Below are 12,183 nucleotides of genomic sequence, written 5' to 3'. Positions count from 1 at the left end.
GCAGGCCAGAGTGTGACGGGCAGACGCTGCCGTCTCCCGCAGGAGCGAGGAGAAGTGCCTGGTGCGGAGTGGCCTGGTGCAGCTGATGGACCGGCTGTGCAGCTTAAGCAGCCAGACCGAGCCCAGCTCCAGTGAGAAGCAGACCAAGAAGCAGAAGGTGGCCATCATGGCTTGGGCTGCCTTTCAAGTGCTCGCCAATCGTTGCGTCGAGTGGGAAAAAGAGGAAGGTAGGCACTTCGCTGGCCCCGCAGGAGCAAGGAGGCTCGATGGGAGCCCCAGGGAAGCAGGGGATGTTGAGGCCTCCGGGGGGAGGCGAGTGGCAGGCGAGCTGGCTCTGCAGGGCCCCTGGGCCCAGCCCTTTCTGTGGGACTCAGTCAGTAGACTAGAAGGCCAAACACCACCGGCTTTCCAGTTTTCGGCTTGGGGTGCTTCCTTCCTCCACGGTGAGGTGCTCCTGCTTGTGGGGAGAGGTTTTGATGAGGGGGAGGGCCATCCACTGGTGCGGGAGAGCTCCCTCCCCACATGGGCCGGGCCCGCCTTTTGCCGCATTTGGGTTGACCTCCTCAGGGCTGGTCCTTTCGCAGGGGGATCCCCAGAGGCAGTGCACTCGGGCCTCGCTCGCCAGGTTTCTAGCCTCTTGACCAATCACCTGGCCCGTGCCACCGAGTGCTGCGGCAACCAGGCGGCTGGGAACGACGCCCTGCAGGATGTCCTTAGTCTGCTGAATGATCTTTCCAGGTACAATCTCTGGGTGGTCTCTGGTTTGAGGGTTGACCTACAGGGGTGTTAAATTCTGCTGGGACTGGCATGTTATGCTACTGAATAATATTCCCGATCTTATCGGAAACTGTTCTGCTCTCCAGTCTAGATACCATTATATGGGGCCGGCCGGCCTTCCTTCCTTCCTCCCTCCCTCCCAAAACACTGAAGCCAGCAATGTTTCTTCCCCTCCAGGAGCCATATCGGCAAAGCCATCCTCAGCCAGCCAGCCTGTGTGTCCAAGCTCCTCTCCCTGCTGCTGGACCAGCGGCCCTCTCCAAAGCTGGTCCTCATTATCCTGCAGCTCTGCCGCGCCGCTCTTCCCCTCATGAGTGTGGAGGACTGTGGGAATGTGGAGCTGCCCCCTTGGAGCTACTCGGTGCCTTCCCTGAACAGCGAACAAGATGATCCCAGCGACCCAGCCTCCAAAATCGCCTCCCTGCTCTTGGCCAAGTTGGCGGACTACGTTGTTCCAGGTAGCGAATGGCTGAGTTTCCTCTGATTCCGTCAGGAGGATTCAGGGAGCGTCCCCTTTCTAAGCGTCTTGGAAGCTCCAGCGAAGTATTCTCTTAAACCAGACTGTCTCTTGAGCTAACTGCAGAGGCCTCATCAGGCCGAAGAGCTATTCAGGCAGAGCCCCTCGTGTCTTTAACTTCCTTCTGCGAGACTCGCAAATCTCAGATCTAAAGTCTGCCCTACACGTGCAGAAATATGAAGCGGTGGATAAAAGATACAATATGAATATTCCCTACAACAAATGTACGGGGGAGGCGGAAGAGTTTTTCTTTAATGCAGACAATCATGAAAAATGACACTCCTATCTGCCATGAAAAGCCATGCAGCCTTTGTCGTCTGTTTTGCTACATACAGCATGTCTGTCCAGGCGGAGGGGAGGGGAGGGCGTTGGCCGAGTTACTGAAGGATTGTGTTTGGAGTTCTGTGTTTGATGACTCTGCCCCATAAACTAAGGGAGAACGAGCTACAGGTCAAATTAAATTTGTAGAGAACATTCGCTCTTTGAAATGGAAGTGAAAACCTTAGTTTCTCCCCCCCAACAGGATGCCAGACTGTTCTTTCCCCGAGTGCTTCAGAGCCAGACACCTCACTAACGAAAGCTAACCCCAAAAGTTCCCTTAAAGGAGACAAAGATCCCGGAGAAGAGAGTGAGGCTGTGGATGGCAAACTTTCCATATTTATCCACAAGCGGGAAGATCAGTCATCTCACGAGGTCCTTCAGCCGCTGTTAAGGTAACCCCGGCTGCGTGAAACGCAACTAAGGACTGTGTAGTCCCCTGCCACATTCACACCCTGTGCTGTTCTTCTGCTTACAGCAGTTCAGAAGGCCGGCCGTTTCGCCTTGGAACGGGTGCTAACATGGAGAAGGTGGTGAAGATGGACCGGGACATGACTAAAGTAAGAGCCTCGCAAATGAGAGCTTTGTAAATAGCTGCGTCTCTTTTTCCAAGAGTAAATATTAAAACGCGCTGCCCAGGTGGCACATTTTGCCTGCAGAGCTGAGGAACCCCTAATAATGATCCACACCGAGGGCCTAGCTTTGGCCAGTTGCAACAGAGACATTTCTTTCTCAGAGCGGCTGCTGCGAAGTGATTACGGAGGAGGCGGCGGCGGCTTTGCGGAAGGCCACCAAATGGGCGCAGTCCGGGCTGATTGTGAGCGTGGGGCCGCCGGTAGAGACAGCCAGTCCTGAAAACACCGGTGGCCTCTCAACTGGGGACAAAAAGAAAACAGCACAGACCTCCATCTGCAGGGAGCGGAATTCAGAGCTGGCCAGGTAGGCTGACCCCTGATCTCCAGAAGACCTGGCAGGGTGTCCTGGCCGTGGGCTCCCTGGAGTTAGGTTTGCAGGCTGACTCATCCCTTGCGGCCCAACTTTGGTCATGCTCAGAAGCCACAGAGGTGGTGGTGGGCAGGTGGTTCGTGGAATTTGTCGAGCAGGGCTTCCTCGATCGCTAACTCCCATCTTTTGAAACAGAACTGATCCTGTGCGGCCCTTCATCAGCGGGCATGTGGCCAACAGCATGGCAGCCGAGGTGATAGCTCTGCTTCACAGCCTGCTCATGGCACCTGAGTCTAATGCAGCTCAGATATGGACAACCACAGCTGAAAAAGTAAGCTGGGGAATGACTCACCATCTTGCGTGTCTCTCTCGTGCCCCGTCTTGGTTTTTGGTTCTGGTCCAAAGTTGTAATTCTGCAAGTTCTGGAAAGTGACAAGGGCATCTAGCTCTCAGGTTGTAAGAACGCTCCCTGCCTCTGCTGGTTTGTGCATCCGCTGGGCATCAGAAGTCCATTTTGATCCTTCCTCTGTGTCCCCAGTGCAGCGTGGATCGGGGAGGGCCTTGTTTGCTTTCTGCAGCCAGCTGGCATGCCTCTCAGCACCTCAAGATGGTGTGAAACTACAGTGAAGAGGTTAACATGTTTAGCGTCTGACATAGCAGCATTTTCATAAAAAGGAACCTGTGAATGAATTAGTTTAGTGGGATGTGGGAACGCTAGTTTAGTGGGAACGCTAGTTTAGTATGACCTGGTGGTGCCTAATACATTCAGTGTGGCGTCTGTTTTTCGTTCAGTTCCGATTTGGTTCATAAATACTGTATGTGGCCTTGAGAGGAAGACCACTTTAACACAAGTTTGGGTCTATTTCTGTTTATAGGTCTTGTCTCGTGCGCTGATGTATATTCCCCAGCTGGGAAAATACGCTGAGAGTATCTTAGAGAACGGCAGCAGCAATGGGAGGAAACTTGCCAAGCTTCAGAGGATTGCCCGCCAAGCCGTAGCTGCCCTGTGTGCCCTGGGCGGCTTCAAGGAGACGATCAAAATTGGCTCTGAAGTTCAGGTGGGCACCCGGGGTCTTGTTTTTGCCCTCAGCTCATTAAATCATCAAAGCCTGAAGAGAGAGTCCATTGTTACGTACATTTTTGCTGTCATCTGCTTTGGCCATCCCATTGTCACTGCAATTGTAGCATGTAATTATTTGGGAGCTCTGGATGAATCTTAAAGGTAGTCATCCACATTCTCTTTCTTTCGTTAATAGGTGTTGGGCAGGGGAATAGCCAGAAGTGTTGGAGTGGTGGCATCTATTAATGAACAAGAAGGCATAGCAACGGTCAAATTTCCACCCATGAATATAGACTGTAGAAAGTCCTCCCAGGCCTCAGACATTTTAACTATTCCGTTATCGAGGCTCTGTGTTCCGAGATCAGAGGTGAGTTCGTTTTAACCTCCAGCACGGAGCATGTAAGGGTGTGAATGTTTAAATTTAAGATGTAGTTTCCATTTTCAGTCTAAACTGCTAGCCCAACAGTTTAAATCGTCAACAAGGCCAGTTCCAAAAACAATGGGATAGAGAATTTTGAGTTTTGTGGATATAAAGAAGGCATTTTGAAAGTCAGCTATGGCAGATCTGAAAGTGTTATCTTGGTTCTTCTTGTTGGCTGGCAAATGTTCATTTCTGTCTGTGATAACGTCTTTATCGTATAATGAGACCAGGCCACTCCAGGTCCTTCCTTCATTTTCCAGAAACTAATGACTTGACTTCTGACTTTTACCATGCCCCCTCCACTCCCGTCAGGCATTGCCTCTGCAGAAACTGTCCATTACTGAGAAGGTGGTACAAGCAGTCCAGTCCATGCTGCTTCCTCAGGAGGGGAGCCTCTCCATCCATACCTCGCTTCCTGCAACAGGAGACGGCTCGACTCCAGTTATGGCGGTGGTCCGACTCCTGGCTGAAATCCGAACCAGGTGGGTGGGGATGGGTCTGGTGGCTTAGACGTCGGGTCAGACTAGGGTTCTGTGAGCGCTCCGTCGTTCCAACCTGTTGCCAGTGAGGCAGTCTGGCCGTTCTCCATGCCTGTTTGCCTGGAGTAGTTAATTCACCAGACAGGGTTTGAGGGAAGCCCCTTCTGCTGGATGTGCTTTCTCACAAGCAGAATTACCCCACCATTTTCCTTCAAGGCCTAATGGGCAACAAAACTGAGTCTTTTTCCTAGATGCTTGTTTTTACCAGCACGGTGGCCTCTAGAGGTACTGAACACTCCAGAGAGCTTGTAAAGACATGCTTGCTCTTCCCTCTCCTCTCTCTCACTGTTCCCCCTACCCTCAAGAGCATGTCTGGTGATGGCGCAGCTACTGGAGGACAGCTCCTTCTGTGAAGAATTCATCCAGCAGTGTCCAGCTGCTGTGGAAGTCCTCAACCTTGTGGCCCAGGAATGCAGCCCTGGTAAAATCCGAGTCTTCTTTCAGAGCTGGGGAGGAGTCAGCTGCATGCAGGAACAGGAGGACAGCAAGCCAAGCATTGACACTGTGGCTTTGCTTGCATTTGGGCTGGAAATAAGTGGCCGCCTGGGTTTGGCTAGTCTGGCACATCCATGACTAACACGTGCTAATCTGGAACATCTGTGTTTAAGAACCTCTGACAGACGTAGGATCGGGTTGCAGAGCAGCTGGGATGTTGGAGTGGCCTGTGGCATTTCTGGTGCTTGTGCTCCCACCTACCTCCGCTGGGGCTTCTTTAACAACACCCTCCCCCCCAGTGGGTATGAACACTGGCCAGGCTTTCTGTTGGAAGCAAGAACCGATCCAAGAACAGCTTGCTATTGAATTATATGAGTATTGCACATTATTATGGTTGGTCACACGGTCAGCCAGATTTGGCATTTTTGTCCACCCCATAAAGTCCTTCCCAAGGACCTGGAATGGGCAGATGTTGTTTGGTGGTGTTAACAGTATTGCCGCAGGATGTCAGCTGTTCCAAGTAAAACTGCCTTTTGCAACTGACTTTGTCAGTGCCAATGGTGTTCAAGGGGTGCTTCATTATTAGTAATTCGCAATCTTCCAGGGGAGCGGCTCCTTATTGTTGAAGTGCAGTGTGAAAGGTTACGGATGCTGTACCGTGACAGTGCTCGTCCACCACCACCGCCCCTTCAGGCAGACCGAAGACAGGTAAATATAAAGCAGGGGGCTGACCGGCACCTCCTCTGCGCCACCACAAGGTCAAACCACTGCCGTGGACCGTCACATGCGCTTTTGATTCAAGGCTGCCACCGGCCAAGGATACGGTTCCTTGTAGGTTGTGGTCACCAAATCGTAATCATGACAGGTGTAATTAAACGCACTTCCACGTCTTCTTGGTTCAGCCTAAAGAAATCACCTGGAGCCCTTCAAGGGTCTTTCCCCCTGTGCGAGCCTGCATGTTCTCCTCCCATCTCACCGCTGTGACGTTCCTGGCGGATCCCAGCGCAGGTGGAGGGCTTCCTCGGGGCACCTTCATTTATGCCACCTCAGCCGTTCCCGTGCAGGTGAGAGTTTGTAGCGGGCACAGATACAATTCTGGAAGATATCAGTGAAGCTCTTGGTTCACCCATAGACATCTGTTTTCCAGGCACCATCTTTCTACTGGGAGATTGAAATTGTGTCCTATGGTGACGCGGATGACGATACAGGACCAATTGTCTCATTCGGCTTTGCCACCGAAGCGGAGAAACGGGACGGAGCATGGACGAACCCCGTGGGCACTTGCCTCTTCCACAAGTAGGTTTTGGATATGTGTGCTTGAGAACTGGGGCCCAGTGTTGGCATCTCTTGAGGGAGGAGCTAAGTAGAGCAGGAACAGGACAGCTGTGTGTCAGCCACGAGATAGGCCGGCCCTCAGAGGGGGTGTCTGGTATTGGTTGACTAGGACATTACTTGGTCCTTGTCCTGATAACTGATGCCCACTTTTGCTTGCGGGCTGCGGCCATCTTTATCTACTAAGCCTCAGACGCTCTAGAAAAGACGAAGCGAAGAGCTTTCTCAGTGAATGCTTCGTTCCTTTCTTCACACATTTTCAGCAACGGGCGAGCTGTTCATTACAACGGGTCCAGTTTGCTGCAGTGGAAGAGCGTGCGCCTAGATGTGGCCCTCTCTCCCGGTAAGTCTACTCTTGGCTGTCTCTAGGCAGGAAACGCCCTTCCAGAGGCCTGGAAGAGCAGACAGCCGCCACTTAGTCCCTCTCCGGTCCCTTGGCCTTTTCCCTAGGTGACGTGGCAGGCATCGGCTGGGAACGGACCGAAGGTACGCCTCCTCCCCCAGGGCAGCCGGCCAAAGGCAGAGTGTATTTTACGTACTGCGGACAGCGGTTGGGGCCTTATCTGGAAGACGTGTCTGGAGGAATGTGGCCGGTGGTCCATATCCAGAAGAAGGCAGGTTAAACATCACTTCCTGTTCAGATCCACCAAGGCTTCACCCTGGACCTTGATTTCAATGTCATACACCTGGAACAAACATTTTAGGGATTATCTGTGGGTGTGTGGAGCGCTGTCGTCTCTCCCTGCTGTGTAATCATCATAAGCCCACATCAGTTGAGGATAAGAACTGTGTTTCCTTGTTCTGAAAATCTTGACAAAGGGAAAAGCAGGTCTGAAAATAAGTTTTGTACTTCACCCAGCAGAGTGGCTTTTTATCTGATATTCTGCCCTTTTCCTTTCTCTGATGCAATTGATAAAACCACTGTGTAAAAGATTTCTGAAGTACTTCCTTGAAGGGAGCGAGGGCATCGCAGAGCCAGATGCTGTAACTGCATGAGGTGAACTCCTCTTCCTTCCGTTGCTGTTTCCTTCTAGAACACCAAAGTCCGAGCCAATTTTGGCTCCCATCAGTTCGCCTACGTGGAAGGCCAAGCTCACCGGAATGCCGCTGACCTCTGCATCGACCTCGCAGAAGAAATCAGTGCCAACTTCGAAGTGCTGCCTTTTGCCATGGCCTCCGACAGCGACAACGATGCCGGCACCAGCACGGCTTCGGATCCTGGGACTCATGGGCCTCCTTGCCGGGTCGCGGCCGTGGCCACTGCTCAGCAACGTAAGGCTCTCCTTTGCCTGCTCTGTGTTGCCCACTCCCTTCCCTTGATTGCTCCCTTACAAAGCAGAATAAAAATGATGCCAGGAAGAACTGTTTATCGGAGGAATTCTGAAGACCACGCAGTAGTAGAAGATCCCAGTAGAGATGTTGCCTTTTTTAGCATTCGTAGTGTATAAAAGAATTTTGAATTGCTTCCTTTTACTTCCTTGTGAATTCTGGAGGCAGGGTGTCTCACTTTATCAATGAGTAACCAGAATAGATTTGTCTCCCAGTCTTTTTTATTTGGGTTGTGGCTGCAGTGACACAATCCAGGTTCACTGCCAGGCCTACTTCGTGTCTATAAGGATCCTGTTAATTGTACTTCTGTCAATAATCTCTAGCAGGGAATTCCCTGTGTTCTCTCAGTTTCACAATCTACAGTTGTAGATTGTAGCAGCATATAGAGCGAGGCTTAAATCATCAATATCCAAACAACACCCTCTGTATGGCCTACAACCAGCTCCTCAGAGACTAAAATCCAGGAAAAGTTTCCTTAGGTCGACGGAAGATTTCGATGAATTTAAAAGCAGAGTGGACCTATGGAAAGCTACAAAGAACCAACACTGGATGGAACCAGCAGAGGAGCTGGCACCTGGGTCTGGCGAAAGTTGGGAAGTATGGAAATCGCTGAACAGACTGCGCACGGGCATAACAAGATCCAGAGATACTCTGAACAAACGGGGCTGTCTGGGCGCCTCTGCCCTTTGTGATCGTGGAGACATGCAGACAACAACACATATGTATACTTGTCCTCTGTGCCCTGATCAATGCACATTTGAGGATCTCATGACAACGTGACAGAGCACAATTAATGTTGCCAGTTTCTGGGCAAGATCTGTTTATATATTTTAACTTCTCTATTTTATATTTTAAATTCTATGTTTTACAGTATGCCTTATTTTAATTGTGATGCTTCTGACACGAATAAATAATAAAATCTACAGTTTTCCCTAAGGGAAATAATGATAGTTAGGAGTACTTTAAAGCTGGTTTGAATGTTCTTTATAGATGTAGCTTCACGTTTTTTCAAGACTTACAATGGTTTGAACTCAAGGCCTCAGTATCTTGTTGGATCCTTTTCAGAGCTACCTTAATTCCCAGTCTGGTGCTTTGGATTGCAGCTCCCAGAACTGCTAACCAGCATGGCCAAAAAGTAATCTGTAGAGTGAATTTTATTCTCCATTCCTGTCACCCCCGCTTTCCAAAACTACCGTAATTCTCTGTTAATGCTCTACCGCATCTCTCTCTTTGTTCTGTTATAGAATATGACAGCGACTCCTCTTGCCATTACAAAATGGAACGCAGCTATGAGAACTTTATCATGTCAGGTCCAGATCCTCACCCCCCTCCCATTGCAGATGATGAAAGTGACGACGACGATGACGACGATGTCCCACGGGTAAGCAGAATGAGCGGTCACAAACTGGAGCAGCGATGCACAGCTGGGCCCCCCACAGGGATGCTTGGCTCACAAGCTGAGACATCCGCAGCTCGCTCTCCTGCAGCACAGTCAGGTCCACTGAGCCCCTCATGCCTGTAAAACATAATGCTCGCTGGTACCACCACATCATTCCGAGTTGAAAAGCCTCCAAGTTAAAAATATTTTGGGTTCTACTTAGTTGCCCAAAGAAATCCACCCGTTTTTCCTAAATCGTGTCAAACCGCTGATAATTAGCTTGTGAGCAGCCATCTCTCGGCCTGAAAACTCATTCAGTGGACTTCTCTGCTCCTAAACTTTTTTTTTTACTTTATGGCTCCCACCAACAGCAGCAGCAGCATCAAACGTTACATTTTGGTGCAAACCTCCTCTCTGGGAGCCTGCACCCTCCTTTCTAGGGGGCACCCCAAGGGGAATCAGATCAGCACCCGCTACAGACTCTCTAGCCTTTCTTGCTGGAATTTGTGTCCATTTATACCTGTGAAGAATATGAACATTCCGGTGCCCTTCGACTTCTGAGTCAAAGTGAGCCCTGTGGGTGTGGGGTTAAAGCGAAGGATCAGCCGCTCTGTCCTTGCTCCTAGCGGCGCTGCTTTCTAGGAGGGCTGGACGTCTCACCGGCCCTTCTGCCCCTCAGCTAACCTCTGCCTTCCCTCTGCAGGAGGATCACTACGCCTTGCTCGTTAAAGCCTGGGAGACCAAGGTGTTCCCCACAATTAGGAGGCGCTTCCGCAATGAGGCCGAGAGGAAGTCCGGCTTGGATCAGATCAAGGGAGCTTTGCAGCTAGGTATGCTGTTGGGAAATGCAGACTGTTTCTCTTCGGAGCTTGGCACCGCCTTGGTTGAGAGCCTTTCCTTTTGTGCCCATTCCTCCTTTTTCATGGATGCCCATGAAGTTTCATGAAAGGTTTTGCGCATCTGCCAGAAACTCTGGACAGGAGGGCCCATTCCTCCCACCACTGCCTGAGAAATCTGACTGCCAGTTCTCCCTCGGCCTGCTCAGTCAGTTCCTGACCTTTGACAGAAGGCTAACCCACAGGCCGGTTTGCATTTCAGGAATGGTCGATATAGCCCGGCAAACAGTAGAGTTCCTCTATGAGGAAAATGGGGGTATCCCGCGTGACCTGTATCTTCCAACGATTGAGGACATCAAAGACGAAGCCAACAAGTTCACCATCGATAAAGTTCGAAAAGGTACGTCTGCTTCGGGTGTTGTGATCAGGAGGAGGTTTCTGGCTTCGGCTTCTTGCCGGCTCCCACGAAGGATCCCTTTGTCTCGGCCCGCTTGATGGCTCAGGGGAAAGAGCTCCGCTTGAAAAGCAGCTGAAGCTCTGCCTGAGTGGGAAGTTCACATGTAGAAGCTGACGTTTGAAGTTGCAGCTGTGGTGTGCTTAGCATGCCCGGCACAGGAGAACCAAGCGGCAGTTACCCAGCTGTTCTTAGGACTTCCAGCCCATCGACGCCTGCCTCCCGTCCCCTCCCTGGTTCTGCAGAGAAGTCCTGCTACTCTACAGAACCACAGAGCAGAGAGTAGCCAGAGCCAGGTCGCTGACAGGAAGCAGGGAGACACGAGGGGGCCGGCTGTGGTGGAACCTGTGCGGGCGGATCAGGACTGTTAGAGGAACGGTTCCCTGGCCTGGGGAGGGGCAGAACGTGAGAAAGAGCTTCCAAGCACCTCCGCCTTAATCCCACTGGTACAAGTTGATCAGAGAACTGCTTCGGCACTCTTCCAAGACTCTGTGACGTTACTCTACCGGCAGTAAGGATTGTTCCAGGAATCCAGGGGGTTCTTGTTTGCCAGCCTTGAAGGCTTGATACTGGCCCTTGCACGTGGCTTGCTGACAGACCAGGCCACTGGCACTTGTCCTCCTTGATACCAGGGACTCAGCGGGGAAAGCACAGCTGCTGCTTGTAGCAGGCCATGGCGGTAAAGCCACCTTTCTCCCGGTTCCAGGTCTCACTGTTGTGACCCGTTGCCCGGATAGTAATAATGTGGCCCCCAACGCCGTAGGGACGGCGCTGCCGAAGTTTGCAATCCGTGGGATGCTGAAGACCTTTGGGCTCCACGGAGTCGTTCTGGATGTAGATTCGGCAAGTAGAACCTTCATCTAAGCTGGGTGGGGACACCTGTGGCGCTCTGATGACATGCGGTGCAAAACACCCAAAGTTCTTGGGCAATGGTGGAGCTTGTCGTTTCAGGTGAACGAACTGGTGCAGGTAGAGACGTACCTCAGGAGCGAGGGGGTCTTGGTCAGATACTGGTACCCGATTGACATGCTTGAGCGACCACCCGCTGGATACCGGAGGACAGCCACAAATGGACTGGTGTCGCTGGACAATTCGAACATTCAGGTTCACAGGTGAGTGGGGGTGACAGTCAGTAGGAAGGTGGCCTGCGCAGCGCTGCCTTTGCTTCCATACCGCACATCTGAAGCTTCATCCCGTAGCTGTAACCGAGGCTAACGAAGTCACAGCAGCCTCTGGTAAAGGGCCATAACGATGCCCCCCTCAGTTCAGATGGTAAGGCGGCAGCTGCGGCTCATTTACCTGCCCTTTGTAAACGTGTGGTGATTAACCGTATTTAGGTATTCATTACTGCTGGTGGTGGGAAGTTGCTCCTTGACAACATCAGCATATCCATTATGATGTGCAGTTCTGGAAGCCCAGATCTGCTGGCAGTCCTGCTCTTCCAGGCATTGTGGCTGATGCCGAAATGGTCTTTGAGCACCCTGAGAAAGGCTGTTTCCCTGTTTCTCCTTCGGCAGAGAACTGCTCCGCTGCGAAGCCGTGCTTGCTCGTCTGTACTGCCGGATGGCTCTGCTCAACATTTTTGCCCCTAAAACTCCTCACCTGTTCACTCAGCTATTCAGCATCCGGGATATCACTCTGGAGCATCTCCAGCTGCTCTCCAATCAGCTCTTGGCACCCCCGCTTCCGGGTAACACCTCTCCTTCCAGTTCTCCAAGTATAGAAGGCTCTGCTGAATCGGGGCACGGGCGTTTGTGCCTTGGCACATGAATGGGTCTGCTTATTTAAAGAGACCGGTCACTGGGACGGCTGGGCAACGGCCATGAACCCAAGACCGACCTG

At 51.6% G+C, this 12,183-nt stretch overlaps 1 protein-coding gene across 1 annotated transcript in view; it reads left to right on the top strand.

Annotated features, from left to right (window-relative positions):
• HECTD4 (HECT domain E3 ubiquitin protein ligase 4) overlaps window positions 1-12,183 on the top strand; it is a 59,167-nt gene that overhangs the window by 32,821 nt on the left and 14,163 nt on the right. The window contains exons 34-56 of the mRNA XM_063315443.1: window positions 43-227; window positions 585-738; window positions 955-1,235; window positions 1,818-2,007; window positions 2,091-2,172; window positions 2,349-2,551; window positions 2,753-2,888; window positions 3,433-3,615; window positions 3,814-3,984; window positions 4,351-4,520; window positions 4,883-4,998; window positions 5,617-5,720; window positions 5,915-6,076; window positions 6,160-6,308; window positions 6,608-6,687; window positions 6,795-6,958; window positions 7,379-7,616; window positions 8,918-9,054; window positions 9,755-9,881; window positions 10,150-10,287; window positions 11,048-11,184; window positions 11,293-11,453; window positions 11,859-12,031. Coding sequence (XP_063171513.1) covers window positions 43-227; window positions 585-738; window positions 955-1,235; window positions 1,818-2,007; window positions 2,091-2,172; window positions 2,349-2,551; window positions 2,753-2,888; window positions 3,433-3,615; window positions 3,814-3,984; window positions 4,351-4,520; window positions 4,883-4,998; window positions 5,617-5,720; window positions 5,915-6,076; window positions 6,160-6,308; window positions 6,608-6,687; window positions 6,795-6,958; window positions 7,379-7,616; window positions 8,918-9,054; window positions 9,755-9,881; window positions 10,150-10,287; window positions 11,048-11,184; window positions 11,293-11,453; window positions 11,859-12,031 — 3,641 coding nt within the window. The remainder of the gene's footprint in view (window positions 1-42; window positions 228-584; window positions 739-954; window positions 1,236-1,817; window positions 2,008-2,090; window positions 2,173-2,348; window positions 2,552-2,752; window positions 2,889-3,432; window positions 3,616-3,813; window positions 3,985-4,350; window positions 4,521-4,882; window positions 4,999-5,616; window positions 5,721-5,914; window positions 6,077-6,159; window positions 6,309-6,607; window positions 6,688-6,794; window positions 6,959-7,378; window positions 7,617-8,917; window positions 9,055-9,754; window positions 9,882-10,149; window positions 10,288-11,047; window positions 11,185-11,292; window positions 11,454-11,858; window positions 12,032-12,183) is intronic.

This window comes from Candoia aspera, chromosome 15, assembly GCF_035149785.1.
Source record: "Candoia aspera isolate rCanAsp1 chromosome 15, rCanAsp1.hap2, whole genome shotgun sequence".
Lineage (NCBI taxonomy): Eukaryota > Metazoa > Chordata > Lepidosauria > Squamata > Boidae > Candoia > Candoia aspera.
Note: the sequence above shows the minus strand (reverse complement) of the source record. Positions and strands in the feature narration are given on the sequence as shown.